This window comes from Protobothrops mucrosquamatus, unplaced genomic scaffold (assembly GCF_001527695.2).
Source record: "Protobothrops mucrosquamatus isolate PMUCROS unplaced genomic scaffold, P.Mucros_1.0 scaffold4313, whole genome shotgun sequence".
Taxonomy (NCBI): domain Eukaryota; kingdom Metazoa; phylum Chordata; class Lepidosauria; order Squamata; family Viperidae; genus Protobothrops; species Protobothrops mucrosquamatus.
The window spans coordinates 7,104-33,447 of NW_015390227.1; the positions used below are offsets into that span (position 1 = coordinate 7,104).

A 26,344-nucleotide genomic window follows, 5' to 3' on the forward strand; every position below is an offset into this window, starting at 1 on the left:
CCCGAGATCCGGATGATTCCGGATCTCCTTACTTTCCGCCGCGCCCTCAAGACATGGCTTTTCCAGCAAGCGGGCCTGACCTAAGGAGGATTTTATTTAGGGACGATTTTAAGTATAATTTTAATTGGAACACAGCCTCTAATATTTGGTTTTTAATTTGGTTTTAGAAGGGTTTTATTTTTGTATATTGTTATTGTATTTGTTTTTAATATGCTGTGCACCGCCCTGAGTCCTGCGGGAGAAGGGCGGTATAGAAATTAAAATAATAATAATAATAATAATAATAATAATAATAATACTTTTCCTTCTATGTAGATTCACAGCTTTCAGCACTGATGGGTTGCATTTTTTTTTTTAATGATCACCCCTTGGAATCAGACTTTAGAGCACACAGATTGGAGGTAATCTTTTACTAACCTTTCCATCTGCACATTTTGTTCCAGTATCAACCATCCCAATACTTTCGTCTCTGGATATATAGTAGGGAACACAAGGAATCTGGTTTCCAAGTGAATTATATGAGCAGTATAACCTGCCACATTTTACATCTCTGCAAAAGAAACAGTCAATTCATACTAATTAATAAGAATGAGGTTTGTTCCTTTGCTTATTTGCAAATGTTTGTTTGTTTGTTTGTTCATTTATTTCCCATTTCCTGCATCTTACTAATAGAATGACTTTTGGGTGACTTACGATATAATAAAAAGTTAGAAAGTGCCACAAACAATTACAATTAGAATAAAAGGTAAAATTAAGAAACATGATGGGCAGCCTGGGGATGAGGGTCTTCACTATTCCATCAGCCATCCCTAATGTAGCAGGCCCATGTTGGGGCCCCCCGCCAAGCAGCAGAGCCATGTTTGAAGTTGTTCCTGGGGGCCTGAATTCTGGGGGCAGACCTCACCTCTGACAGGAGAACATAGCGGGGGGGGGGCATAGCTGAATAGGCTTTTCTCCTGCACCTCTCCAGTCAAAAAGTCTTTGGCTGGCAGGATATGAAGTAGACCTTTTCCACCAAAAGGACTGGACCAGGTTAATCCCAACAGTTCCACCAGTTTCCTTGCCCTTTAAAGATAATGACCAACTCCTTGAATTGACCCGGAAACAAACTGGCAACTTGTGCATCATATAACAGCGGTGTCACGTGTGAGAGGCCTCCAGAACTATCAGCACCACTGTGTTCCGTACCAGTTGCACTTTCCAAATACTCTTCAAGGGTAGCCCTATGCAGTAATCCAACTGGGAGATGACCAGAGAACGTGACTCTGCTGACTATCAGTTGATCTTGGGTTATTCTTTATGCATTTTGTTTTTTTAATTAGAGATGGAGAACCAGAGGTTTGTTCACCCTCAGTATGAACCGGGTTGCCTTTTTTAACACGTAACTGAAAAATCCCACAAGATGTTTCAAGGTTTGAAACAAAATAGAGAAACACAGTTCTCCAGTTCTCCAATTAGCTCACTGTGATTTCCTTCTTTTGGGGGTGAAGATAGTTTGAGTCAGGATTCTCATCTTAAGACCAAGGAATGCATCTATTATCCAGCTGGAAAATGCCTAAAGTAGAATTAGGAGATTTAGTTTTTTCCAGATTCTAGCCTAAAATTCCCCTAATGTCTGATCAGTGGATGACAGGGAGTTGAAATGTAAAGGTTAGGGTAGCTGCACTAAACGTTGGAGAGGGACCCCCCCCCCAAATGGCTATTATTACATTTCACTTTTTAAAAAAAAAATAGAAAGAAAAAAGAATTTAAGATTTAACTAAGGATGTATAAAATAAGAACTTTCCTTCCTTTAACAGGAATCAATGCCACAAGAGTCTGTGTGTTTGCGTAAGAGCTAAAGGCAGAGTCCGGATTTACACACACTGCTAAAAGATAATGTGGCTTACTGTTTAGTTTGGGTTTAACGTGTGGTGCCAATTTAGCCATTGTGGTTTCTAAATCATGATTTATGACCAAATGCAATTAGTAAACTCAACCAACAAGGGTTTATTCAGTAATATGCAGGTTAAATAAGCTGGGTTAGCCCAATGAGAAAGGCTGATAATAGTGTAGTCCTTGACTTACAACCACAACTATGTCCAGAATTTCCCTTGCCAATTTTACAACCTTTTTGCCATGGCTGTTAGGTGAACCACTACAATTGTTAAGTGAATCACATGGTTGTTAAGCAAATCCAACCTCCCCCATTGACTTTGCTTGTTGGAAGCTGGCTGGGAAGATGGAAAATGGTGATCATGTGACCTTGGGACACTGCAGCCCTCATAAATACAGGAACCCGAATTTTGATCACATGACTATAGGATACTGTGACAGTTGGAAGTGGAAGAATCAGTTGTAAGTCACTTCTTTGAAGTCGCTAAATGAATGGTTAAAAGTCAAGAACTATCTGTCCTTTCTCATACAACCTTTTAAAAGGCACTTATATCCTCACAGCAGTCTTTTTACACCCCACTTTTGCTCCATCTTGTAACCCCAGATGGAAAATGAAGAAAAAATAGCCATTTGGAAATTGGTTCATATTTCTATTGGTTTAGCTGGGCGACAGAGTCATATTCCCACAGATGTGGACCATAAAATATTTCTTATCATCCTTATCTTAGATCATAATCATAGCAGGAAATAATTTAGATTGCTTACTGTGGTGCACATGGAATCTTTCTACCGTTTTCCTTTCTGCAATAGCCATAATCATTGCCAAAACGGTTATCCTCAAAACATGAATCTTGAGCCTCAGTTGCATCTGTAAGAGGGAGTGAGGAACCAAGACAAATACCTGAATGTGTAACATGCCAGCAGGATAAAGAATGGCTTAAGAGATTTCAGAGGAGTTCCAAATAATTTAGTTAATATTGACTTACTTATTTATTTATCTAATCCTCATTAAGAAGCTTTCACTATCACGTACAGTGTTACACTAAACTTGCTTATTCCATTTTATGGACACAAAGCTGAAGCCATTACAATGCAACTTGCAGAAGACCATGCGGTAAATCAATGGCTGTAGGGGAATCTGAATCCAGATTTCTTCCTCTGTGTCCGCATTTTTCCACTTCAGCTCTATCATGGATACATTCCTGTGCTGAATGCAGTGAAGAAATGGATTCCCAGAAGGGAGGGGGTGAAATCCAGAGGGGTAAGAGGCAACTCTGCCTGGATGTCATGTGTGAGAGAAAGAGGGTGAAGACATCTCCTCCCTAATAGTTTAAAGAGTGTATTGTATATGCAGATAGTAGAGTCCTTAGTCTGGCAAGATTTTGACTATAGGAATGAAACAAGAAAGAATTCAGCTTGGAATAACCATCATGTGTCATTCTTGGTTTGAGACCTGTCAATTCGTGAGCACAAGCCTCTTTGAATACAGTTGGATTACTTGCAAAGGATTGAGCTATTACTATTCTTTGGAATGTTACCTCATTTCATGCTATTTACCTGATCAAAATAATGATTTCTTTGTTTGAACTGAGAGTTTTCATTTTCAAAGCAATGGAAATAATACAGCAAGTGTCCATTTATTATCTAAATCACATCCTCCATAAATCCAATTGATCGATTAATGTTCTGATTTGTAATTCAGATTCTCAATCATCATCACATGCCACCTGACCCTTCATAAACAATTTAGACAAGAGGATGGAAGGGAAACTCATCAAATTTGCAGAGAACACCATAATGGCAGGAATAGCAATCACTCCAGAAGATAGGCTTAAGATCCAGAAGGATCTTTTGAACATTGAGTCCAATCTAAGAAAATTAAATTCAGTAGCGAAAAAGTAAAAAAGAAAAATCTACATTTAGGAAAGAACAACCAAATACAAAGGTGCAGAAGAGGTGATAACTGGCTCAATAGTACTAACTGTGAGAGGGATCTTGGAATCCTAGTGAACAATCACTTAAATATAAGCCAGCAGTGTGTTGCAACTGCAAAAAAAGCCAACACAGTGCTAGGCTACACTTTTGCAATAGTGGTGGAATCGTTTTACACTATAATTAGGCTGCACTAACAGAGAGATAAAATCAAAATCACATGAAGTGTTAGTACCACTTTATAATGCTTTGGAATATTGGGTCCAGTTTTGTTTGCCATGATATGAAAATGAACGCAGAGAAGAGCAGCAAATATGATTAGGGGACTGGAGGCTAACAAATATGAAGAACAGTTGCACAAATTGGGTACATCTAGTTTAATGAAAAGAAAGACTTTGGGTGACATGATATCAGTGTTCCAATATCTAAGGGGCTACCACAAAGAAGAGGACATCAACTGATTCTCCAAAGCACCTGAAGGGAGAACACAACCAGTGAATGGAAACTAATCAAGGAGAGAACCAACCTAGATTTTAAGGAGAAATTTCCTGACAGAACAATTAATCAATGGAATGGCTTGCCTTCAGAAGTTGGGGTGCTCCAACAATGGAGGTTTTTAAGAAGAGATTGGAAATGGTATAGGGTCTACTGTTTGAACAGGAGGTTGGACTAAAAGACATCCAAGGCTCCTTACAACTCTGTTCTTCTATTATTCTATTAATTCTGACTCTTTTAATTAGTGACACAAAACCTGTGTTTAGGACTTTCTGTATGCAAAGCTTCATTGCATATATATGGCCAAGATAAATCTCCCTGTTTGCTGAAAACTATCTACCCTGATATGAAAAAGAGGAACTTATTTCAGTTTCCTTTTTCAATATAAAACCATGCTGAAAATTTTGTGATAGTCTGGCATTAAAATGATGAGTGATCAATGATACGAATCACATCCCCAACATCTGTTTCTTCAACTATTATGCCAAATGTAAGGAAAATTTCAATCACGGGTTTGAATACTCTTAGCACACAGTAAATGTTCAATTTACATTATCTCTCATTGAGATTGGCTCAGATCTTTCTCCAATTTGGGAACGTATGAACAACCCACAAAAGCATCCTTTCCCCAAAGTCCATCTCTGGGCTCTAAAGCCTATAAAGAATGGAGGCTTTAATCTTAAAAAATATTCCTTCTGGAAAAGACCATCAGAAGTTCTGGGTGTTCCAACACTGGAGGTTTTTTAAAGAAGAGATTGGAAATGGTATAAGGCTTCCTGCTTGAGCAGGGAGGTGGACTAGAAGACCTCCAAGGTTCTTTCAAACTCAGTTTTAGAACAGAAATGTAATGATGATTTATTATGGATACAAAGGAGAAAATATCTTTCATTAATGGCAATGACTGTCTTAATCTTTTATAACACCACAATTCTGAAATCCTAAGGTTGACTTACTTTGCCCCAAGAGAGCATAACATTGGTGATACATGATGGGGCAATTGCCATTGTAGCAGTAACCGAAGTTGTTTAGGCATGGTTGTCCATTCCTATGGAAGCGATCTGTGGGACATTCATCAGAATGGCCAGTGCAGCTTTCAGCAATGTCACACTCACTCCTTCTTGACCGGCATTCTGTTCCTGCTGTCCTAAACTGTGGGTGAGAATCAAAAATACTCCCAGCTATCACACTTCAGCAGCAGAGATCAAAGAGGCAAACCATGATTCACAACACATTTCAAAACCTCCTTTTCATCTGTCTGGAGCATCAGCAAGCAAGGCATCCCTGCCCTGTTACAACTGTGTGTGGTGCCTAGAAGTCCCAGTCTGTCTTATTTGCTGACCATAAAGTGAAAATCAATTGGGCTGCCATAAAAAAGCAACAAAAATTGCTGAACTTAATTCCTGAACTTCTCATGATATATTTTTATTTCTTTACATGGGAAGAAGCATTCATAGAATTTTCTGTCAAGTGCTGAATGAAAAACATGTGGCTCCCTTCTCCTGCTGTGAATCTAGGCTTGTGGTGGAAATATGGAAATAACAAAATGTTTTGGGCCACTCTGCTCAAAATGTTCATTACAGAGTCAACTAGGATCCCACAAAGAAAGAAGGAATGAGGAACTAGCACCTCTCTTTCATTGGTCCTGCAGCACCTCCAGAATCCGCCACCAAAACACCTGAATTTGTAGCTTTAGAGAGCAGGTAGAGAACTTAAGGGGGAAAAAAGCAACTTTACTTCCAGAAGTCTCCTGCACCTATTTCCATCCTAAAAGGCTCAGAGAGAAAAATGTCACAGCATTACCGGAGACCTCTTAGAAGCTTCCAGAAAGTCAGGAAGCTGAGTTAGGGTACCAATCTCAAACATAGCCTAATCTTGTTTAAACTGGGTTTTCATGTAATCTCAGTCAAAGAACAAATATATTATTTTCACAGACATGATTTAACATGCCGAAAGAGTGCATTTGAGATTGAGACAAAGCTGAAATTTTGTTAAACTATCCTCTCTATGGATATGTTTATAAGGGTCAAATTAACTGGAAGAAGCGATAGAAATAGGGTTGAAATATTTTGATCATAGTAATCAGCCAAGAGATGTTACATTTCTATATGGCTAGTATGGAGCAGGGTAAAATCTCTCCTGGTGTTAAAAATAAACAAGTCTTACTCTGCATTGCTCACAACACTCTCCAGATTCACACTCTACCCATGAGTGTAGTTTACACGTTGCAGCATCACAGCACGGATATCGACAAGTCTGAAAACCAAAACATATCAAATGATGTCAGAATTTTCTGCTTGGTCTTTTTTTATTGGTCTGTTTTGAAGAGGGAAACTGCCAAGAAAAAAAACATTTCTGCAATGTGTTCCCTCTTATGGGTTCATGTGAGCAAATGCACTAATTGTTTGTTATTGCAAAAGATAATGGCATCTCTATGTGGAAGAGCCTTACCTGATATTTCCTATGTGACAAGAATAAAACAAAAATATCCTCATCTCCTAATTGTGAAGCCCACATAACCTACAGCCCCAATCCTTTCTTATTCATGAGGGATTTCCTACTCATCATGCCAGCCTTTGAGGTAGTCCAGAGAAGAAGCACCAACCATGAGTATTAACACTACCCTGATTGTAAGGTTACCGTAGCAGAATCTTTCAATACTAAAAGTACATTTCTACCACCTCATCTTTACGGACCAAGAGAATGGGTGGGAGGTGTTCCTCTTGAGATGTTTGCCATGCCCCATTGCTTCTGCAGGCCAATCTACTTCTTATATGATCATTGAGTAGACGTTTCCTTCTTCTTTTGTCTCTCAAGGATATTCTCACAGACCATTACAAGTGTATTTAACAATATAAAAAGAACACTAAATTACTGGTCTTATAAAAAAATATTATTAGGATCAGAGCATAGATTAAAGATCATCAGATATGGGAGAAAGCAGCTCAAGAAAATAGTGGGACAGATAATGTGGCCATATCAACAAAATAGGAGTTTTCAGGAGGGAAGGATTTTCTTGGAGTGGTCAATCACCAATTTTTTAAAAAATACAGAGTCTTCCCCAAATGGTAGTGAGGTACCAGTTCTCCATTCCTCTACAACTGGTTAACCAAATCCAAGAAACCCCTTCATACATGCATGTATGTATAGGGCACAAACCCATGCCATTCACAAACCAACCTCTTGGATGGCTCAAACCGCTTAGAAATTTAGATGATTTTTCAAGGGTCCCATTTTTGAGAAAATTCTGCATATTCTTGTTGATTAACAAAAAAAAAAAAGACTTACTGCAGGAGAGCCACAGTCACATTCTTCTCCCACCTCCAAAAGTTCATTTCCACAAACTGGAGGTGAAACAATATCTGTTCTCAAGGGTTCATTGAGAATGCATTGTGGTTTACGATTATTAATATAATTCCAAAATTGGATATGACTACAATTGCTGAAATATTTGGAAGGTTGATAGCTGTAGAGATGAACCAAAATAAGACCATGACATCATCCATATTTGGACTAGGAAAAGAATTCATTGCAAAAACATATAAGATGGAAAAGGGATGACTAATGAAGAAATGCAGTGATTTCTTTTCTCTAAAGCTAACAAAATAGATAAGAGAATGTTTTGTACTCCTTGATCGTAATCCCAGATTATGCTCCTTCAGTTTTAATTCCACTAACTTTCCTTTCTTTTTTAATAAAATAGATTTGCAATGAGAACTCCATGTGATATTAGTTGATTGAGCTGCGTCTTGTGTTTGAGTGGGCTGCCTTTTATTTTCATTTTTAGTCAGGCTCTCTGTGGAAGGAAAATTGTATAATTGAAGGGAAAACAGTGGAATTTTGATCCAGTTTTTCTTTTCTTCGTTTGGAGGGATTGTACTTTTTATAATAATGAATAGAGAGCTAAGTATGCTAATTTTCTATTTGCCTTAAAGTATTTGTTGTTGATTTCTTTTGTTGAAAAGTGATAATATCAGCAACATGCCACTGACCTCTGAAGCTGAATACTTAAATAGATGCAAAGATGGCATCGTAAGCCCAGCAAAGCACCTTCCTAATGTTAATTCAAATCATTAGGAATATAATAATTGGCCCTCAAGTTAGGGGGTGGAAACAAGAACGCAAAGAGAATCTGCTGGTGGCCATTAAATAGACAAGATAGTCTTCTTCCAAGGTCAAAGTTGCACCAGACTCCTTTGGTGGGGTTAATTCAGCAAAATTGTTTCCTAAGCAAAGTCTTCCATACAAAACACCATGAAGTGTCTAGAAGTATTAAAGAGTAATCATGATGCCCGGAAATCCTTCAAAAATGACAGGAAAGACTACATGGCATTCTCCATACTTCCTAGCCTCCTTGCTCTTGCATGAAATAGGAGGCAATGAAGTTCTTGGGCTTTAGCCGAAGAAACCAGAAATTGATCAATAGGTGGGATGCTCACTGAGCCTACACAAAACGCTTACACAAAAATTGTGGGGAGTTTTGCAACAGACAATTGCTGAGAAGATTTTGTTTCCTTTTTCCTTTTCTTTTTCCTTCTTGATGAAGTAAGGCCTAAATTTGCACCCAGACGAAAATCTTAGTAGTCCTTGACTTGCTTTCACAACTGAGACCAGAATTTCCATTGCCCAGCAAGCCAGTGAGTCGTGCTCAAGTTTACAACCAGTTTTGCCACTCTGTTAAGTGAACCACACAGTCATTAAGGTACCCAGCTTGCTCCACTGGCTTTGCATATGGGAAGACAGCTGGAAAAGTCACAAATGAGGATCCCATGAATGCAGGATGCTGCAAGCGTCATCAATACACGCGGGTGTCGCCAACTGCCCCAATTTTGATTCTTTGATTGAAGGGAGGCTGCGATGGCTGTAATTGCGAGGACTGGTCGTAAGTCACTGTTCTCAGGGCCATTGTAACTTTGAACGGTTGCTAAACAAATCATTGTAAGTCAATGACCACCTGTACATTGCTACCTGCTGATTTCAGAAGACTGCAATATATGACAGAGATGTAACATATTCTACCTTGATGAAAGGGCGAGGCAGGAAAACCCCAAGGCTGCTAATTTATCTTTTTCTTCTTGCTGTTGCCTGGTTCAGAATAATTTACCCCCCATTATGCTTCCCACTTTAGCAAAGTCTTTAACATCTAACTTGGTTTCCTCTTTTATCCATCACAGATATTAATATTTGGTTTCTTTGGCTATGCTTCCTACGCTGTTTCTTTAAACTCTGGTGTTTTGGAGGAAGCTACTGAAGGATGGCTATTCATTTGTTGAGAACATTTCTGCCTTTTTAAATCCGATACATTTTAACTACACATGGTAAAGAGACACACAAATGATCAAAAAACCCTTTTTTGTAACTCCCTTGCCATTTAATTTTTGTAAGTTCTCAGTATATTTAATTTAACAATTAATTGCAACCATTTAAAAATAACTTGATTGGAAAGGCATTAAAAGTTTTCCTCAATCCTTACCTTAGCTGGTCAGCCATAATACATGAGAAACCACCACAAGTACAGGAATTTCCATCATGATGAATGCCCAGATTATGACCCATCTCATGGGCCATTATAACTGCAACCACAAGATTTATTGAGCTATAATCCTGAAGGAAAGAGAATACTTTGTTTATTGTTAGTCTGCCAGGAAACTGAAAGTGAATCCAATTATTATTAGCACTAAGGATACCATCTTAGGATTCCTCTAGCTCTTCTGAATGTATGTGTGCCCACCAAGACTCCAGAACATACACAAATACATCCAGAAGGAAACTTTAAAGCCCGGAAGCTACAGCACAGGAGAAGATCAAAACTTATGCATCCATTTGCTGTCTGCATTTATTCAGTTACTAAAACTTACAGGCAACTTCAGTCCAAAAAGTATTCAGTGTCTTTTGCTACAAGCTAGCATTTTCAGAATATTGAAGGTAGCCATCCTGTACAGACTTAAGAATGAGTTGCTCTTTCTGAATAAAATGACTTTCTTGAGCAAGCAGGCTTACGAATACCTGGTACTACCAGGATCCTAACTTTGCTTATTAAGAAACAAAACTTTATGAGTTTTGTTGTATAAGTTTTCTTTATTGCCATGTCTCTCCATTCTTTCTACGTGAACAAAAAGATAAGTTTACTGTTTCTCAATAAATGCATAGCATCATCATAATATGGTTTTTTTGCAGGATCTTAAAATACTGGAGTTTTTTCTTTTTAAGTAGATTTGGTATTTTTTCATTTTCTCAATGTACTAGAATTCAGTCAAATGCAATCTAGATACTAAATTTCTTGGAATGAAAGTAGGGTGATTCATGTTTGTCATTAGGATTGGTAAGAATATTGTTCAGAAGCATTATTTGGAAGTATTGTAACAGGATTTGACCTGCTCATTTGCCAATTAGAGCACGGTTTGACTCCTCCTGATGCAGAAACATTATAATATATTGTCATCTTTGACATATGGCTCATTGCATACAAAAAGCTTGTTCTACAAATATCTAGAATGCATTGTGCCAAAATGCCATCAGTTGAGGCAGGACCTGGAGATGTCAAATCCATAAATAAATATGGATGAAAATGACGTGGATCAAAAATAAGAAGAGACTTCATTTGTAAAGAAGTTATGCCTGTATGTAAGTTTTCATCTGAGTACAAATATATAACAGGTATCCTTTCTACTAACCTGAACAATTCCGGTAGAATACTTTGTGTAGCACATGGTGCCCACGTAAGCCAATCCTATAGTTGTTCCATTGAAGTCAATGGCCCTATAAGAAAGAAGGGGAGGGGGATAAAATTGATAGAAGATAGAAGCACGTTCTGTAGTCTTAGGGCAGACATAACTATGGCTTTCTGCAAACCCCTCGACCCGTCCTCAGTTACTACCAGTTTTCAGAATGTTAGAATTCATTTTAGGCTCTAGTCTCAGAAGCCGTTTAACTAAGCAGGTCTGTTAAAAATATTCAGGATGCATTTTCACTGTATGGTGAGTTTGGCTGGTGTTAGCATGGATTAGGTTGGGGAAAGGGTTAGCATGTTGTCTGAATCCAGCCCATTGGGTTAATTTAATTCCATTAACTATGCAAACCCCAAATATATATTTATTTAATAGATTTTGTCTATGAATTTAGCTGTGGGGTTATTGAAGACGAGATGGTTTTGCGAAAGGTGATTAGGTGGCAAGTCAAATCAACATCTGTGGGAAAAATAAAATGGATTTTTTTGTATTTTTTAATATTCTCCCTTGCACTTAGATCTGCCATCCATCTATCCCAGTGGTGGCGAACCTATGGCACGGGTGCCAGAGGCGGCACTCAGAGCCCTCTCTGTGGGCACGCATGCCGTTGCCCCAGTCCTAGGCCTTCAGCTGGGTTTTATAAAACCTTTTTGGTTTAGGCCTCTGCCGCCGTGTGCAAAAAAAAAAAAAAGTTCAATCAATCAGTCAATTTCAACTTCTTGTGGGGAAAAAAAAGATCTTGCAAAGTTGGAATTGATTGAACTTTTTAGTCCCACCCAGTCTGATGTTACCACCGCAGCCACGCCCACCCAATGGGCCACACCCACCCGGCACCCAACGATGCATAAGTGGGTTTTGGGTTGCAGTTTGGGCACTCGGTCTCCAAAAGGTTTGCCATCACTGATCTATCCCCTATTTCATAAGACCTACTGGTTATGCAAGTATCCTGTAAGATTGCTCAAAACACAAATGTTATTTGAGCAATATCTTCTAGATATAAGACAATAAACATGTCAGTTTCCCACTCATGAAATTGTATGGGAATATATAGGCTGATGGGGTGTGGAACTGAGTAGTTAAGACAGTGGGCTTGTTGACTGGAAGGTGGACAGTTTGAGACCCAAGTTCTGCCTGATGCAGTGCGCTCCTGTTACTTCCTCCATCTCCGGCCAGCCTAGCAGTTCAAAAGCACAGAAACACAAGTAGATAAATAGGTACCACTTTGGTGGGAAGGTAATAGCATTCCACGTGCTTTTGGCATTTGATCATGCTGGCCACATGACCATGGAAGCATCTTTGGACAATGTGGGCTCTTCAGCTGTGAATCAGAGTTGAGCACAAACCCCTAGAGTCGGATATGACTGGCATGGAAAGAGTCACACACACACACACACACACACATGTATATGTATATATTGCTCAGCACTATATATAGATTGGATATTTTATTATTTTACTTTATTCTTGGTTTATCTGTTGTATAATGCAAGTGTTCATTTAGTTGGTGCAGAATGGGAACCAAAACATTATTTAATTGAATTAAAAATGCATGTGTAAATAGAGCAAAATATAGCAGGATAATCATATAAGATTCAATTTTAAATCCAGGTGAAATGAAATCAAGCTGAGTTTTTCACCTGCACTCATTCAAGGACTTCTCAAAACCAGCTTTCTACAAAAAAAAGTGCTCTGTGCAAGCACTAACCTCCCCATTACCCTCCACTCCCAGCCACCCCCACTCCCTTTCCCCACAGTGAGACATACGTGAGTAACTGAGCATTATCATGTCTTTTGCGCTTCAGCAAATCTCTTTTTCTCCATTCTCCAAATGAGTCCAAAGTATCATCTGCTGATAATGTGACGTTACTCAAATCTCCGTTGGACCAAACTTCTAGGGCAACAAGTGCTACACGAATGTACAAATATCTGTAAATCTGTCAGGTGGACATGGCATCAATCAGAAACTGAAACACAAGTAAACTTTGAGAAACATTTCAAGATTAAAAAGCAACTAATATTGGCTTCTATAAGCAGATTTCTTTTCAGAGATCATTTTCATAATCAACTGAGCTTGGAATAGGCTGACTCTGCCGATCTCTTTCTAATCTCCCAGTTCAGAACCATTAACAACAGCTTGAAAGAATCCAGCTACAGATATAGTTCTGATTGAATTCTTAAAAAAACTTTTGGATTTGCATCCTCCCAACACAGTGGCTGTATTCCCATAAGAGGCTTATTAACCTAGTTACTGAATTAACCCATTTTCTGGATGGCCTCACATGTTGGATAACCAGCTGGCCAAATGACCTACTTTGGCCTCACTCAAAGCCACCAACGATAGCATTCTTGTAGAAATCCATCTTCTCTCTCTCTTTACCTGGCTAAGTGTGTTATGTTAACACAGTGAAAATCTGGGCTGGGCCTGAGAGAAGTTTAATATCAACAAGTGAAATAATATTCACCATGTCCTCTTACCTCATTTAAAGTGTTGACAATTTCATATCCCCATGTTTTTACTTCAGTTAAATTTCTGTTGAATTTCGTGAACTATAGAAAAGTTAAAAATGTTAAGATGAAATCATAATTATAAGAAAAAGGGAAAGAACATATCAGTGAAAGGATCATTGAATTTGTTTATGTAATAAGAATTTTTATCCAAGCAGTCCAAAGTATTCTTTTGTGCTGATTTTTTAATTTACATTTTTGCCATTAATATATTAAGGTTTTTAACTTTTCAGTAGCATACATGGGCTTTTTTCCTGGTTGGATAAAATTTTGGTCAGCCTACTGAAATACTTTCCTAAATTGGATGCTATATTTTCATGTTCAGAGATGTGTGAGATAAGCATTTTTCACTATACATCTTTTTCTTCATGTGTTGTCAATTTGGACAACCAAAGAGTGCAGGAATGTTTCAAAGAAACCTACAGAACTGTTTAACCAGTGTGGGATAAAAATAAATTTAGATGGTATCCAGGAAGAACAAATGTGCAAATTAGAGTATATTTACAAATGACTCTTAACTTTGTAAATATTGGTTGGGTGGGTCCAATAACAAAAAATATCAACGTTTATGATAAAGCACATTTTAAGAGACAGCCAGTTAGGATGTTTATTAATCTCTTCAAAAATGCCCACATTAAAAAAGGCAGAAACAAAATGCTGTGCTCAATGCAGAAAGAAAATGGAGAGATATCAAGTATACTTACCATTCTGTAGTCCGCAACTATGACAAGCTCAATGAATCTGAAGTGGTTCAAGTAACTTTGTTGCTAAACAGAACAATAGACATGTTGCTCCCAGCAGCCAACAGGAACGCTGGTCATCATCAGATAATCAGAAAACTGCTAGTTTTACTCTCTGGTCAAAATACTTGAACTTTCAGAAATATTGGTTCTTTCAAGAAGACATTTACAGCTTGTTAAAATTTTATCCCTGGGCCTTGAGCCTTTCGGAACCGGGCCATGGAAGTGGCAGGTGAGCGCCTGCATCTCCACTTGCATGACCAACGAGTGATCATGGGTGGGTGTGCTCCATTTGCATGAGTGGGGGTGTGCCCACTGCTCACACAAATAGATCTGGGTGCACGCATGACCCCACTGCTCACGTGGAACCATCCCCTCCCCCCCACCTGTCCGCAAAGCTGGAAAGGTTGGGGAACTCTGACTTAGAGAAAGTACTGACAAAGATTTGAGGAAAAAGTACATTATGCAATGGATTGTCAAGCACCAACAAAAGTGGTCTCCTTTAATAAAAATCACTTTCTTTGTATTAATAAGGTGTGGCACTTGTTTCCAGTTAATTTGTTTTTGAAATTTATGATGCCTACATTTAAAGATAAAGGTATATATGAATACCTAATTCTGAACCAAATTTAATAGGAATAAGAACAGACACGTGAGGAAATTGACCTGTTTTTCAGCCTTTCAAAATGATGCTTCAATGACTTTCTCACCTTTCCTTCCCTTTCTCAAAGAAAGGATCCCAACCAATCACGTGAGAAACAAGGTGATGTGGTCATGCTATGAAACCAATTAGACCTTGCCTGCAATCATATCACACTACGCATCAAAGACAAGGTAAGGGGAGGCAATCTCTCAAGATTATGTAATGGTCTTATCAGACATCTCAAAACAGTTAAATATTTCAAACAAGTTTCTCCCCCTATCCCAAGTCCTCTCTGCATGCAAAAAGAGGCATCCAAATTAATAATTTGATTACTTTTCAAAATTGACTTAGAAAGTGGGGATGATTTGGAGATTCATTTAAATCCATTTTGATTCAAATCTCTAAACTAAGTTTGTATGACCAAAGAAAATGCTATAAGCCTGGAACGTGTATTTTCTGTTCATCAAGTTTCCATTATTTCTTTTATACCATGGCTAGAATAAAAAAATAGAAATGGGGGCTCCTCCCTTTTGAATTCTATCTAATCAACCCCCCCCAAAAGAATTTCTCTCTTACTTTACATTTTAGAAACAAGTAAATGAATCCAGGTTCTCAAACCATGTTTACTATGAGACTTACTTCAGCAGTAACAACTAACTTAGAGGCCTTTTTGATGGGCTCATCTGATTCCCAATTAGTCTCGGTTACCCCACACATTTTGGGGGCCTCATCCTCTTTTTCTACATTTTCATATTTGTAGACTGCATGGGCTTCACTGTCAGGAAGCTTCAAGGGTTCAATAAGGTACATCTCCCCTTGAAGCTTGAAATGTCCTCTGTAAAACAATGTGGAAAAGGGTGATCAGAGATGGAGAAGCAATACAAGAGAATATGATTAGTTCAGAGATCACGTGCACTGATGATGTTACCTAGTTGGGTTATAAAACTCAGCTCTGAGACCCATTTTTAACTAAACAAGTCAACATTCTCTGTGTTTCTGAATCCCTTCTTAACACTCACTGATTTTTTAATTTTCTTTCCTCAGCACTCATATCCCTTTCTCATACTTCTCAAAGATACAGGTATGATCAGAAAGATATAAGAGATTGCACACACTCAATACAACCATGAAATATCTGTACAGTATTCATTTGGAGATACTTTTGCATGGAATACCTTTCTAGCAAGGTATGCAATCTGAAACCTATTTATCTTCTCTACCTGTAACATCACCTCCTGTATGTAAAGGAGACAAGGGCTTGGAAGCTCCTTTAGACAGATCAGATTTAGCTCACTAGTGTCTCAACTCACTGGCAGCAGCTCTTCTTGGTATTCAGCCAAAGTCTTTCTTAATTCTGCAGAAGTCTTGGATCACACCCAACTCATTTGCATGAAAAACTGACGTCCTTCATTTTAACTGTGACAACTCCAAGAGCAGTATATTATTCTTTAATAAAATAAATAAAAGATTAGAGAATATCTTACTTCAAACCATTGCATGCACTGATGCTTGCAGTTGAGTCAGCATCATTGTGGATGCGTCCATGATAATAGCAGTGATCCTGTAGGGAGACAAGAGGACTACACTGGTTAAAGCTGGTCTGCAGTGTGATTTGATGAGCAGAAGTACAGTTCCAATGTATTCCACAACATCAATGAAATATTAAGACAGCAGTTATTCAGCATATTTTGATTCAGGGGGACAGAAGACCTACTTAATATTTATTTGTTGCAAAATGAGCATAGGATAAATGCAAGTCTCCATAAATCAAGTCACACTGCAGGGGGAGTCCCACTGATGACACAAAACTAAGAACTTTTGGGCAGACAACCAACATACAAATAGAAAATGTTCTCTTGGAGGTCAACTCTAGTGCTGAACCACAGGATTTGCTGAAGAAACTTTCAGAGTTGATGGTTGTCCTACGTTCTGAAATCTTACCATAATGTATGAAAAATTCCACATTTAATAATGATACCAAATAATCATTATTTCCTTGAGCTCACACAAGGAAAGTTTCAGAATATACAGGGAGGTATAATTCCTAGCATTATTTGGAAGCAGGATCCATGTAGACAGTAAAATCAAGAGATGTTTGTTACACACTAAGTGGGAGCAATTTTTATGACCTTTGAAGATGCTAAGCCAGAAGTAGATAATTTTGGAGACAGTGGATGCATGTTTAGATCAATTTGGGGGAAGGAGCCAAAGACTTCATAAAGCACATTAGTGCTGTCTTTTTTTTTTGGGGGGGGGGCAGCTGGTAGGGCCATGTTCTGTACTCTTTTAATGTGAAAGATATTATATGGATTTCTGTATAGGAGCAAAGTGAATTGTTCTCACATTTGGTATTACAAATAAAAGACTTTGCATGTATTCCTGTAGTGTGGTTTAAAAATGAAAATATAGATCTTATAAACCTGATGTTCTCATAATAAATTTATTTTTGAAACTCACTCCCCAAATGATGGCTTTTAACCAGTAGGAAAGAACTGGATGATTGAAATACTGCCATAATAATTCAATGAGTAAAACAAACTGGGTTTAACAATCCATACATCCTTATAACAACATATCAATATAAGATATTTCATAGATATATAGCCCTTCTTTTTTGAGTAGCCTGGTCTCGATCTTGTATATTTGCAATATTGTGCACAAACATTTGCTTCAATTTACTACTACTACTACTACTACTACTACTACTACTACTACTACTACTACTACTACTACTAATAATAATAATAATAATAATAATAATAATAATAATAATAATAAAGTAAGACTCTTAAAAATAAGACCCTACCTCAACCGAGGGGTATGTTGTAATTTCTCTGCCATCAGGGGAATAATGAGTCTCGCTGTAATCTTTTGAAAAAAGTCCTCTGCAAAGAAGAGAATATCTGTCAGGAATTAAGTAGGACTGAGATAATTTTATAATAAGTTTACAACTACTGTATAGTGGAAATGTAAGCATCTTGTTTGGTATCAAAAGAATGGAGCAGGTATTTCAATCCCATGGCTATTTAAGAGGAGGGCTGTGCATACTAGATTCACCTGAGGATAGAGATTTACACCAAGGAAGCTGTGCAATTCTCTTCATCAAGGCTCAGAGGAGAATGATTGACCAGGAGAAGACATTTTCTATTGCGTCTTCTTTTTATTCTTCTGGTCTATGCAACAATCTGATGAATCTGCTTGGTCTATAAAGGAGAGCAGTATAGCTCTATTTACTAAAGAGTAAAATGAAACAACCTTAAGGAAATGGATGCCTTGAACTTTCACATAGAAGCATCTCTCTTGAAGCTTTAAACCAATGTATGGAGTCACTTTCCATTCCTGGGGTCTCATCTATTCACTTGGCATTGCCTTCTATTTTGCCAATCTAGATATTCCTTGCTAGTCTTCCCTCTCTAGTCCTGCTTTGTTTCCATGCCAAAACAAGACCATCCAGATGCTAACTTGAAATTCCGTGCATCCTTCATATTTAAACAAAGGAAAGGGGACACTAGAACTTCTAAAGCACACATTAGAATTCAGCATGAAATGTCTCCAGTGGTATAGGATAAATTGACACACAGATAACCACATATAGGGCAATTTCTTTGTAGCTTATACCTCACTGGAGGTTTTCAAGGAATGATTGGACAGCTATGGAATGGTATAGTTTCCTGCTTGATCAGAGGGGTGGACTAGAAGACCTCCAAGGTCCCTTCCAACTATGTTTGTCTTTTGTGCTGAAAAATAGTTTCATTCCATTTCTGTGGCTTATATTTGCATAATATTTTTATATTATAAAAATATAATAATATTAAAATATTATTATAATATAATATTATAAAATATTATATTATATTATTTTCATATCTTGATTTACATGTCAAATGGGACACCATTGAGAAGACCCACATGGCATTCTTTAAAAAAATATAGGGAAATCTGGGCTTGTTTAGGTCATGTCTCCTTTCGGTCCTTAATAGGAGATGACATTTCCTGCCTTCCCTGCTTTAACATATAAATTCTGATGTAAGTTGAGCAGCTATGTAGGTCTCATAGGAAACATTATTCATATTGATGGAGTATTTGTGAAGCAGCATAAGCAATCATTTTTAAATCTTTGCAATATTTCATAACTAACCTAGTTAATTCAAGTGATAGAAGGTTATGAGCCTTGAATAGTTCAATTTTGTCTAAAATTGTTATGGTCCAGCAGTGTACCACAGGAGAGCAGGAATAAAAAAATCTCAGTTCTGAGGTAAGATATAATTAACATACTCAATATCTATATCCACTTTTCCTACACAGTAACATTTAATTTAGTTTTAATTTCCAAACAAAGGAATGCAATTATTATTTCTCTTAGATTGTGTCCAGGAATATACATTTTCCACATTGTCCAAATGAAGTTAAGAAAAATAGTCTGAGTTAACATACTTATTTTTTTCCAGGTGAAGGACCACTGGCTCTCCATTCACTTTAAATTCATATTGCATGGTGTCTTCATACTGAAATGCAAAGAGTTCAGGATTTACTTCTTAAAAAATAGGCAAATAAAATGTGTACCCTATTAACAACTCTACACCTGTATCAATTTAAATCTAATGAATAATTTGCCATAGCCAAATTATTCATTAGATTTAGAGTATTTCATCCAGTCATGTGAACTGAAAGATCTTAAATTAACTTTTCTGCATAAGTTCAAGATCTCATTCTCTAATTAAATATCTTGGTGAATGAGGTTATGCTGGGACAGAGAGACTGACTCAAATGTCATCCAGTGATAGACATGAATCTGGGTCTTAGACCTAATCTTGAGTTGTAACCACCAAACTATCTTCCCCTAGAAACACATATTTTACATTTCTAAGTGATGCATGTAGACATGCAGAGTTTACATTAAATACTTTACTGTATTCTGCCTATAATACAGGAATCTCCCTAGACTGCTTCCCTTCTCTTCAGAACAGATAGATAAGCTTTAATGGAATTTCTTGGGGGGGGGGGAAGGATGTCAGTCCTGGATCTGTTGCAGCTATGAAATGATTCAAGGCTAATTCTCTACTTGATCCCTCCTCACTGTATGGCTGGGTGTCTCCCAACATTTTATTACTTATATTAACCTATACATATTAGGAAATTCTGTTTGTAAATTGCAATTACTATGGGCTGACAAGAAATAAGTTGTTGATGAAACAAAGATCATTCTCTTACCTTTGGCTGAACTGCTCCTTTGGGCAATGCAGTGACTTTTCGTGGATACACTACTTCATAATCATTAACGTTCCCAGATCCCAGGATTATAGAGCTCCCTTCATAAGGAAAAAGAAAAGAAAGGTTTGGTTTACTTTGGGATGTTATTCTACCATTTTCACATCCACAACGCAATTTGTTATTCAGTTCTCAGTGAAGAATGGAATCTTTTTCTAGTGGGACACAGCACAGAAATCCAGATTTTCTCTGGGAATGCGATTTGCTGAATCATGTTTGGGAGCTGGAAGTCTAAGTGGAGACATTTCTTTAGGCAGGTGCAAAAGAAACATTTTGGAGCTTGAATAATCAGAAAAATAAATAAATATATCTCAACCAATCTTGAGGCAACTATAAAAGTAGCACCAAGCCACATCTTATACTGAAATTAACCTTTCTGTTCAAGGAGAAGATAAATGATAAACCAGTATTATAATGTATGCATGCTTCAGCAAATGTATACCTACTTTTAATGCTTTTCTTATCTCAGTTTGATGCTGAGTCTGATCTAAAATTTCTAAATTCTTCTCTCATAATAGAAAAAAGGATCGAGGTCATTCCTCATAGCTGCTACTCAGCTGAACAACCTCACTCTCCTCCATTAATTTGTCTCTCTGTAGCTCTATATTTTACTTAAGATCTTCTTGTGGCTTGACAAAATTTAAGAAAATACCAACAAACCATTTATGTAGCTATAGAACAAATGTGATCCTTGAGAGCATTCTTTTGCTAAATCTGTAGAAACTGAAGTGGAGCAAATTTTGGTTAATTGTCAGAAATAAAACCCAAAACCAAACACATCAACATAGCAATCTGTTGAGTGCAATAGTCTTTTAGCAGTAAGAATCTGAACAAGGGAACCAAAGAGAACATCTTACCTTGATAAGGAAAAACTGCTAAGCATACAGTTACCAAGAGAACCTGGATCATTTTGGAGGCTGGATTTGGCTGGAAGACAGGCAATCTCTTCCTGCTTTCAAGCCAACCTGAGCTCTTCCTCTGTTGACTATGAGAAGCAAGGAATGAGTCCTTCAGCTTCATTCATGCCCTCATATGAGAAGGTGTTTGCTAAAGGATTTGCACAAATTCTGAGTTGTAACAATACTACTGGAGGGCAGTTTTCCAGCTGGCTTAGCGCATGTCACTCCAAAAATGACAGCTGGGAGGGTTCATTCAAGGCATCCCCAAAGAAAAAGCCCAAAGGAGGCTATTAATTGGTCACAGCAGACCTTTCCCTGGCTCACCTGTTAATACAACTGAATTTGGGGCCTCTGGTGCATGGGGTCTTAAATGCCAAGAGTTGGTTTTTACAGTATTTTGTGAGTAAGAGGCACTTTTGGAGCAATCTAGCATCCCTTCTATATTGCTAACATTGCCTGAATCCATGTAAATGCATTTGCCTAAGGGATCCCTGATTTCACTACAGGGGGAAAAAAACCCTCTGTGAGTTACCCAATCAGAAATTATTTATTTCTTCCTTGTTTTCTAAGATATCATTCTTTCTTCCTCTTCATATAAAAGACAAAGGATAGTCCATTCTTGCCACAATTATGAACAGTTGTTGCAGTGGTGTTGGTGTTTTGCAACGAATGTTTGATACTTGGCTAAAGATTTGCAAAGATTTTTATTCTATAGTCTAATTTGATAGCTTTTGTAAACTTATTGCATTAAATATTAATTTGAGGTGAAAATTGGGGTATAAATGAAATAAGTAAATGAGTATATCATGGCTAAATTCCATCATTATAAATTTTGTATTAACAAGAAGCCTGCATTAAAATTTGTATGCATGCACATGCACATCTAATACATTTATTTTCCAATATACTTTTCCTAGTTCAAAGAATTATATTAAGACATTTTGTACTACTGTTGCTCTAACTTTTTTGTGCTTTTTTAAGAGGCCTTTCCATGTGCACTTTATGAGTTGTAAATTACAGGGCAGCCTTCTGAAAGTGGAGGATTTCATCAGAGGTGACCATTCCAATTTATTGAAAACCTTACCTATTTAGACATCTCTCTCCAGGTGTTTTTTTTTTAACCATAAACAGGATGAAGAATTTAGAGAGATTAATTAGAAGCCGAGTCAACCAATGAAATTCAGTCCTGGAAATAAATCTCTTGTTTGTTTGTTTTCATTGTTACAGAACATATAATCCAGCTTTGGAACTGGCTACCACGAGAGGTGGCGCTGGCTACCAGCTTAGCTGGTTTCATTGAATATAGAATCATAGGGCTGGAAGGGACCTCAGAGATCTTGTAGTCCAACCCCATGCTCTTACTGTCAGAAAATTTCTCCTTACTTTTAGGTTGGATCTCTCTTTAATAAGTCAATCCCCTCTTCACTAGGTTAGTCCCACAAGTACTGGAAGACCATTATCATGTCCTCCTTAATCCTTCTTTTTGATAGGCCGTACATACCTAACTCCTTCAACCTTTTTTCTTTTGCAAAGAGTGATACTTAGAAGGCATGTAAAAAAATACCGTGTTGAGACCTATTTCTTCAAAACCTATTTCTTTTGAAATGAACTTATTGGTGTTTGGCTCTTCTTCATGTTACTTTCTCAAGAGTATTTATTTCTGAACATTGTGGCTGTTTACCACCCATGCTCCCTCCTTGTTTTAAAAGAGTAGAAAATTGTCATTTACTGCAGTGGATCAAAAGATAATTGACAGAAGAAGAGAACATATTTTAGCTCTTTTGTCTCATGAATAGTTTTGTCCATGTAATTTACTTGGCACTGTCCACTTTTATGTTTACAAAATTTTCATTATGACTTGTGATGGCATTTCATTGCCTTTTGGAGATGGTCCTAATCCTTGAAAGACAAATACAAAACATTTATCAGGGTAAATCTCATCCATGCCAAGAACCTGTAATAATAAACACACATGCTGACATTTAGCTTTCTCATGGCAGGGATTAGGAAATAATAGGAAAATATATATACCCTAATCACTTCTGCCAAGGAACTGTTTAACACAGTGAAAAAGTTAAAGCCCTTATTTAGATTTTACTGCTGGCCTTTTCCCTGGCATTTGATAGCATTTTACAATCTTATCTAATGGCTCAGCTCCTGTTCAAAAAATAAAAATAATAACTTCCCTGAATCACTCAGCTTTTCTTAAGATTTTAGCATTTCACAAGTTAGTATTTTTCTGGATCCTTCTGCCAAGAAATTTCAGCTAGTGGGATCCAGAAGAAGATACTTTTCTGTCATGGTTCCTGCCCATTAGAACAGGGCAGGTATTGTCCAGCAGTGTACCATTGGAGAACAGAAATAAAAAAATCTCAGTTCTGAGGTAAGATATAATTAACATACTCAATATCTATATCCACTTTTCCTACACAGTAACATTTAATTTAGTTTTAATTTCCAAACAAAAGAATGCAATTATTATTTCTCTTAGATTGTGTCCAGGAATATACATTTTCCACATTGACCAAGTAAAGTTAAGAAAAAGTCTGAATTAATGTACTTATTTTTTTCCAGGTGAAGGACCACTGGCTCTCCATTCACCTTAAATTCATATTACATGGCGTCTTCATACTGAAATGCAAAGTGTTCAGGCTTTACTTCTTAAAAAAATAGGCAAATAAAATGTGTACCCTGTTAACAACTTGACACCTGTATCAATTTAAATCTAATGAATAATTTGCCATAGCCAAATTATTTATTAGATTTAGAGTGTTTCATCTGGTGCTTTGAACTGTAAGATCTTAAATTAACTTTCCTGCATAAGTTCAAGATCTCATTCTCTAATTGAACATCTTGGTGAATGAGGTTATGCTGGGACAGAGAGACGGACTCAAAAGTCATCTAGTGATGGACTTGAATCTGGTTCTTAGTCCTAATCTTGAGCTGTAACCACTATACCATCTTCACCTAGAAACACAATTTTTATATTTCAAAGTGATGCATTCTGGGAAGCTAGAAAGGATAATTTGAAATCTCAGGGTTCACAGTTGTCATAGCTTTTATGAAGGATGATCCAAGAGCATAAAACAGAAGAAGAAATCCCTCAAAGTTACCTATTAACAGTAAATTTATGTTAGGCACAGGTAACCAGATCCACACATGTAGACTTTAAATTAAGTACTTTATTGTATTCTGCCTATAATACAGGAATCTCCTTAGACTGCTTCCCTTCTCTTCAGAACAAATAGATAAAATTTAATAGAATTCCCTGGGGGTGGGGACGATGGCAGTCCTGGATCTGTTGCAGCTATGAAATGACTCATGGCTAATTCCCTACTTGATCCCTCCTCACTGTACGGCTGGAGGTCTCCCAACACTTTATTAGTTTTAGTAACCTATTAATATTAGGAAATTCTGTTTTAAGTTACGAAGAGTCTCCTCAATTTTGTGTGAATTGGGCAGCCATATAAATTTGATTAATTAATACATAAATAATTCAAGCAGGAACATTAGATTGCAATGCGAAATCCAGATAACTGTTAGATGGCAGCAAAGGAATATCAAAATTTCTGTGGGCTGGCAAGAAATCATTTGTTGATGAAACAAAGATCTTTCTCTTACATTTGGCTGAACTGCTCCTTTGGGCAATGAAGTGACTTTTTGTGGATACACTACTTCATAATCATTAACGTTCCCAGATTCCAGAATTATAGAGCTCCCTTCGTAAGGAAAAAGAAAAGAAAGGTTTGGTTTACTTTGGGATGTTATTCTACCATTCTCACATCCACAACACAATTTGTTATTCAGTTATCAGTGAAGAATGGAATCTTTTTCTAGTGGGACACAGCACAGAAATCCAGATTTTCTCTGGGAAGGCAATTTGCTGAATCATGTTTGGGAGCTGAAAGTCTAAGTCTAACTAGGATTTGGCCCTGGAAATGTGTCTTCTTAGACTGATGGGCAGCCCCAGACAGAAGAATACATCTTCCTCATACCTATTTATGTACCTACCCATTTGTACCTGATGCTCCCAGAATCTCAATGATCTGTTTGTTCTTTTCAGTTACAGTAGGAGGTGAACCTCTTGAGGTCCTCGTATTAGAGGTAGCAATCATAAATTCTTCTCTGCTTTGAGTGCAACAAATGCTCTTGGTTATGTGTGCTTGACAGGCCTCTTTAATTGTGACTGACAGCTTTTAGTGCTCCTGGAGCCATGCAATACATCCTTAATTGCAACTTTATGGGTTTCTTGGCCAGCCATCACCATGATGGGCCATGAACAGGCACTGGCAGCTGATCTCAAACAGTGGGCCATTGATTTAGAGCTGTAAGCAGAATCTCCAGCTCCACTCATGGAGAATGGGTGGGCACCCATATACATTTTCTAAATAAATAAATAAATAAATAAATAAATAAATAAATAAATAAATAAATAAATAAATAAATAAATAAATAAATAAATAAATAAATAAATAAATAAATAAATAAATAAATGAATGAATGAATGAATGAATGAATGAATGAATGAACGAACGAACGAACGAACGAACGAACAAACAAACAAACAAACAAACAAACAAACAAACAAACAAACAAACAAACAAACAAACAAACAAACAAATAAATTCTCAGAAATCCCTTCTTGAGCTACTCTGCACATCTTCTCCAACCAGTCAGATGTCTCAGTCACACAAGTATCCCAAAATTCAGAAGGACCTTATCCCTAGCACAATTCAATGCCCTCCCAACTGCAATTCCTGAAGGAGGATACCCAAAAAATCCCCTTCTGTCCATGTGGTAGAGGAATTATTGAACTGATGGAACATGTTATTCTCTATTGTCTTCTCTATGCAGGTGCTTGCTAAGAATTATCTCTATTCTTTACTAAATAATCTGGTCATTTTGATTTGGTTTATTTCAAGATGTTATTATAATTATTGGATCAATTTTATTTTCTATCGTTGACCATAGCCAAGTATTGTCTTCCAATTTGTACAGAATGCCACATTTACTCTAATCGTTTTTAGATATTTTATAACAATTATATTTTCCCATTTTATCCTATTTAACTTTGATTTGTGTATTGTATTTGCTGGTCTCTTATTATCTATTGTTATAATCTAGGAGTTATTAGGAACTAAATAAAATTATGTTATCTTGGTCAAATAGAAGAAATATAAAGAGAAAACTAATCAATGTAATTTAAAAAAATTGCTGCATAAGAGCTATATTCAAGAATCTATTTTATTCTCTGACATTCAT

The 26,344-nt window shown here is 37.1% G+C and overlaps 1 protein-coding gene across 1 annotated transcript in view; it reads right to left on the bottom strand.

The window, feature by feature from the left end:
- LOC107298829 (zinc metalloproteinase/disintegrin-like HR1a) overlaps positions 1-21,224 on the bottom strand; it is a 23,162-nt gene extending 1,938 nt beyond the window's left edge. Inside the window, exons 1-16 of the mRNA XM_015828193.1 lie at positions 21,041-21,224; positions 20,127-20,224; positions 19,350-19,420; positions 17,722-17,800; positions 16,400-16,476; positions 15,555-15,750; positions 14,237-14,299; positions 13,503-13,574; positions 12,792-12,961; positions 10,974-11,058; positions 9,773-9,903; positions 7,588-7,765; positions 6,466-6,555; positions 5,256-5,451; positions 2,641-2,743; positions 418-550 (exon numbers count right to left, since the gene is read on the bottom strand). Of these exons, the coding sequence (XP_015683679.2) occupies positions 418-550; positions 2,641-2,743; positions 5,256-5,451; positions 6,466-6,555; positions 7,588-7,765; positions 9,773-9,903; positions 10,974-11,058; positions 12,792-12,961; positions 13,503-13,574; positions 14,237-14,299; positions 15,555-15,750; positions 16,400-16,476; positions 17,722-17,800; positions 19,350-19,420; positions 20,127-20,224; positions 21,041-21,203 (1,905 nt within the window). The 5' untranslated portion in view covers positions 21,204-21,224. The remainder of the gene's footprint in view (positions 1-417; positions 551-2,640; positions 2,744-5,255; positions 5,452-6,465; positions 6,556-7,587; positions 7,766-9,772; positions 9,904-10,973; positions 11,059-12,791; positions 12,962-13,502; positions 13,575-14,236; positions 14,300-15,554; positions 15,751-16,399; positions 16,477-17,721; positions 17,801-19,349; positions 19,421-20,126; positions 20,225-21,040) is intronic.
- Between the last annotated feature and the right edge of the window lie 5,120 nt (positions 21,225-26,344).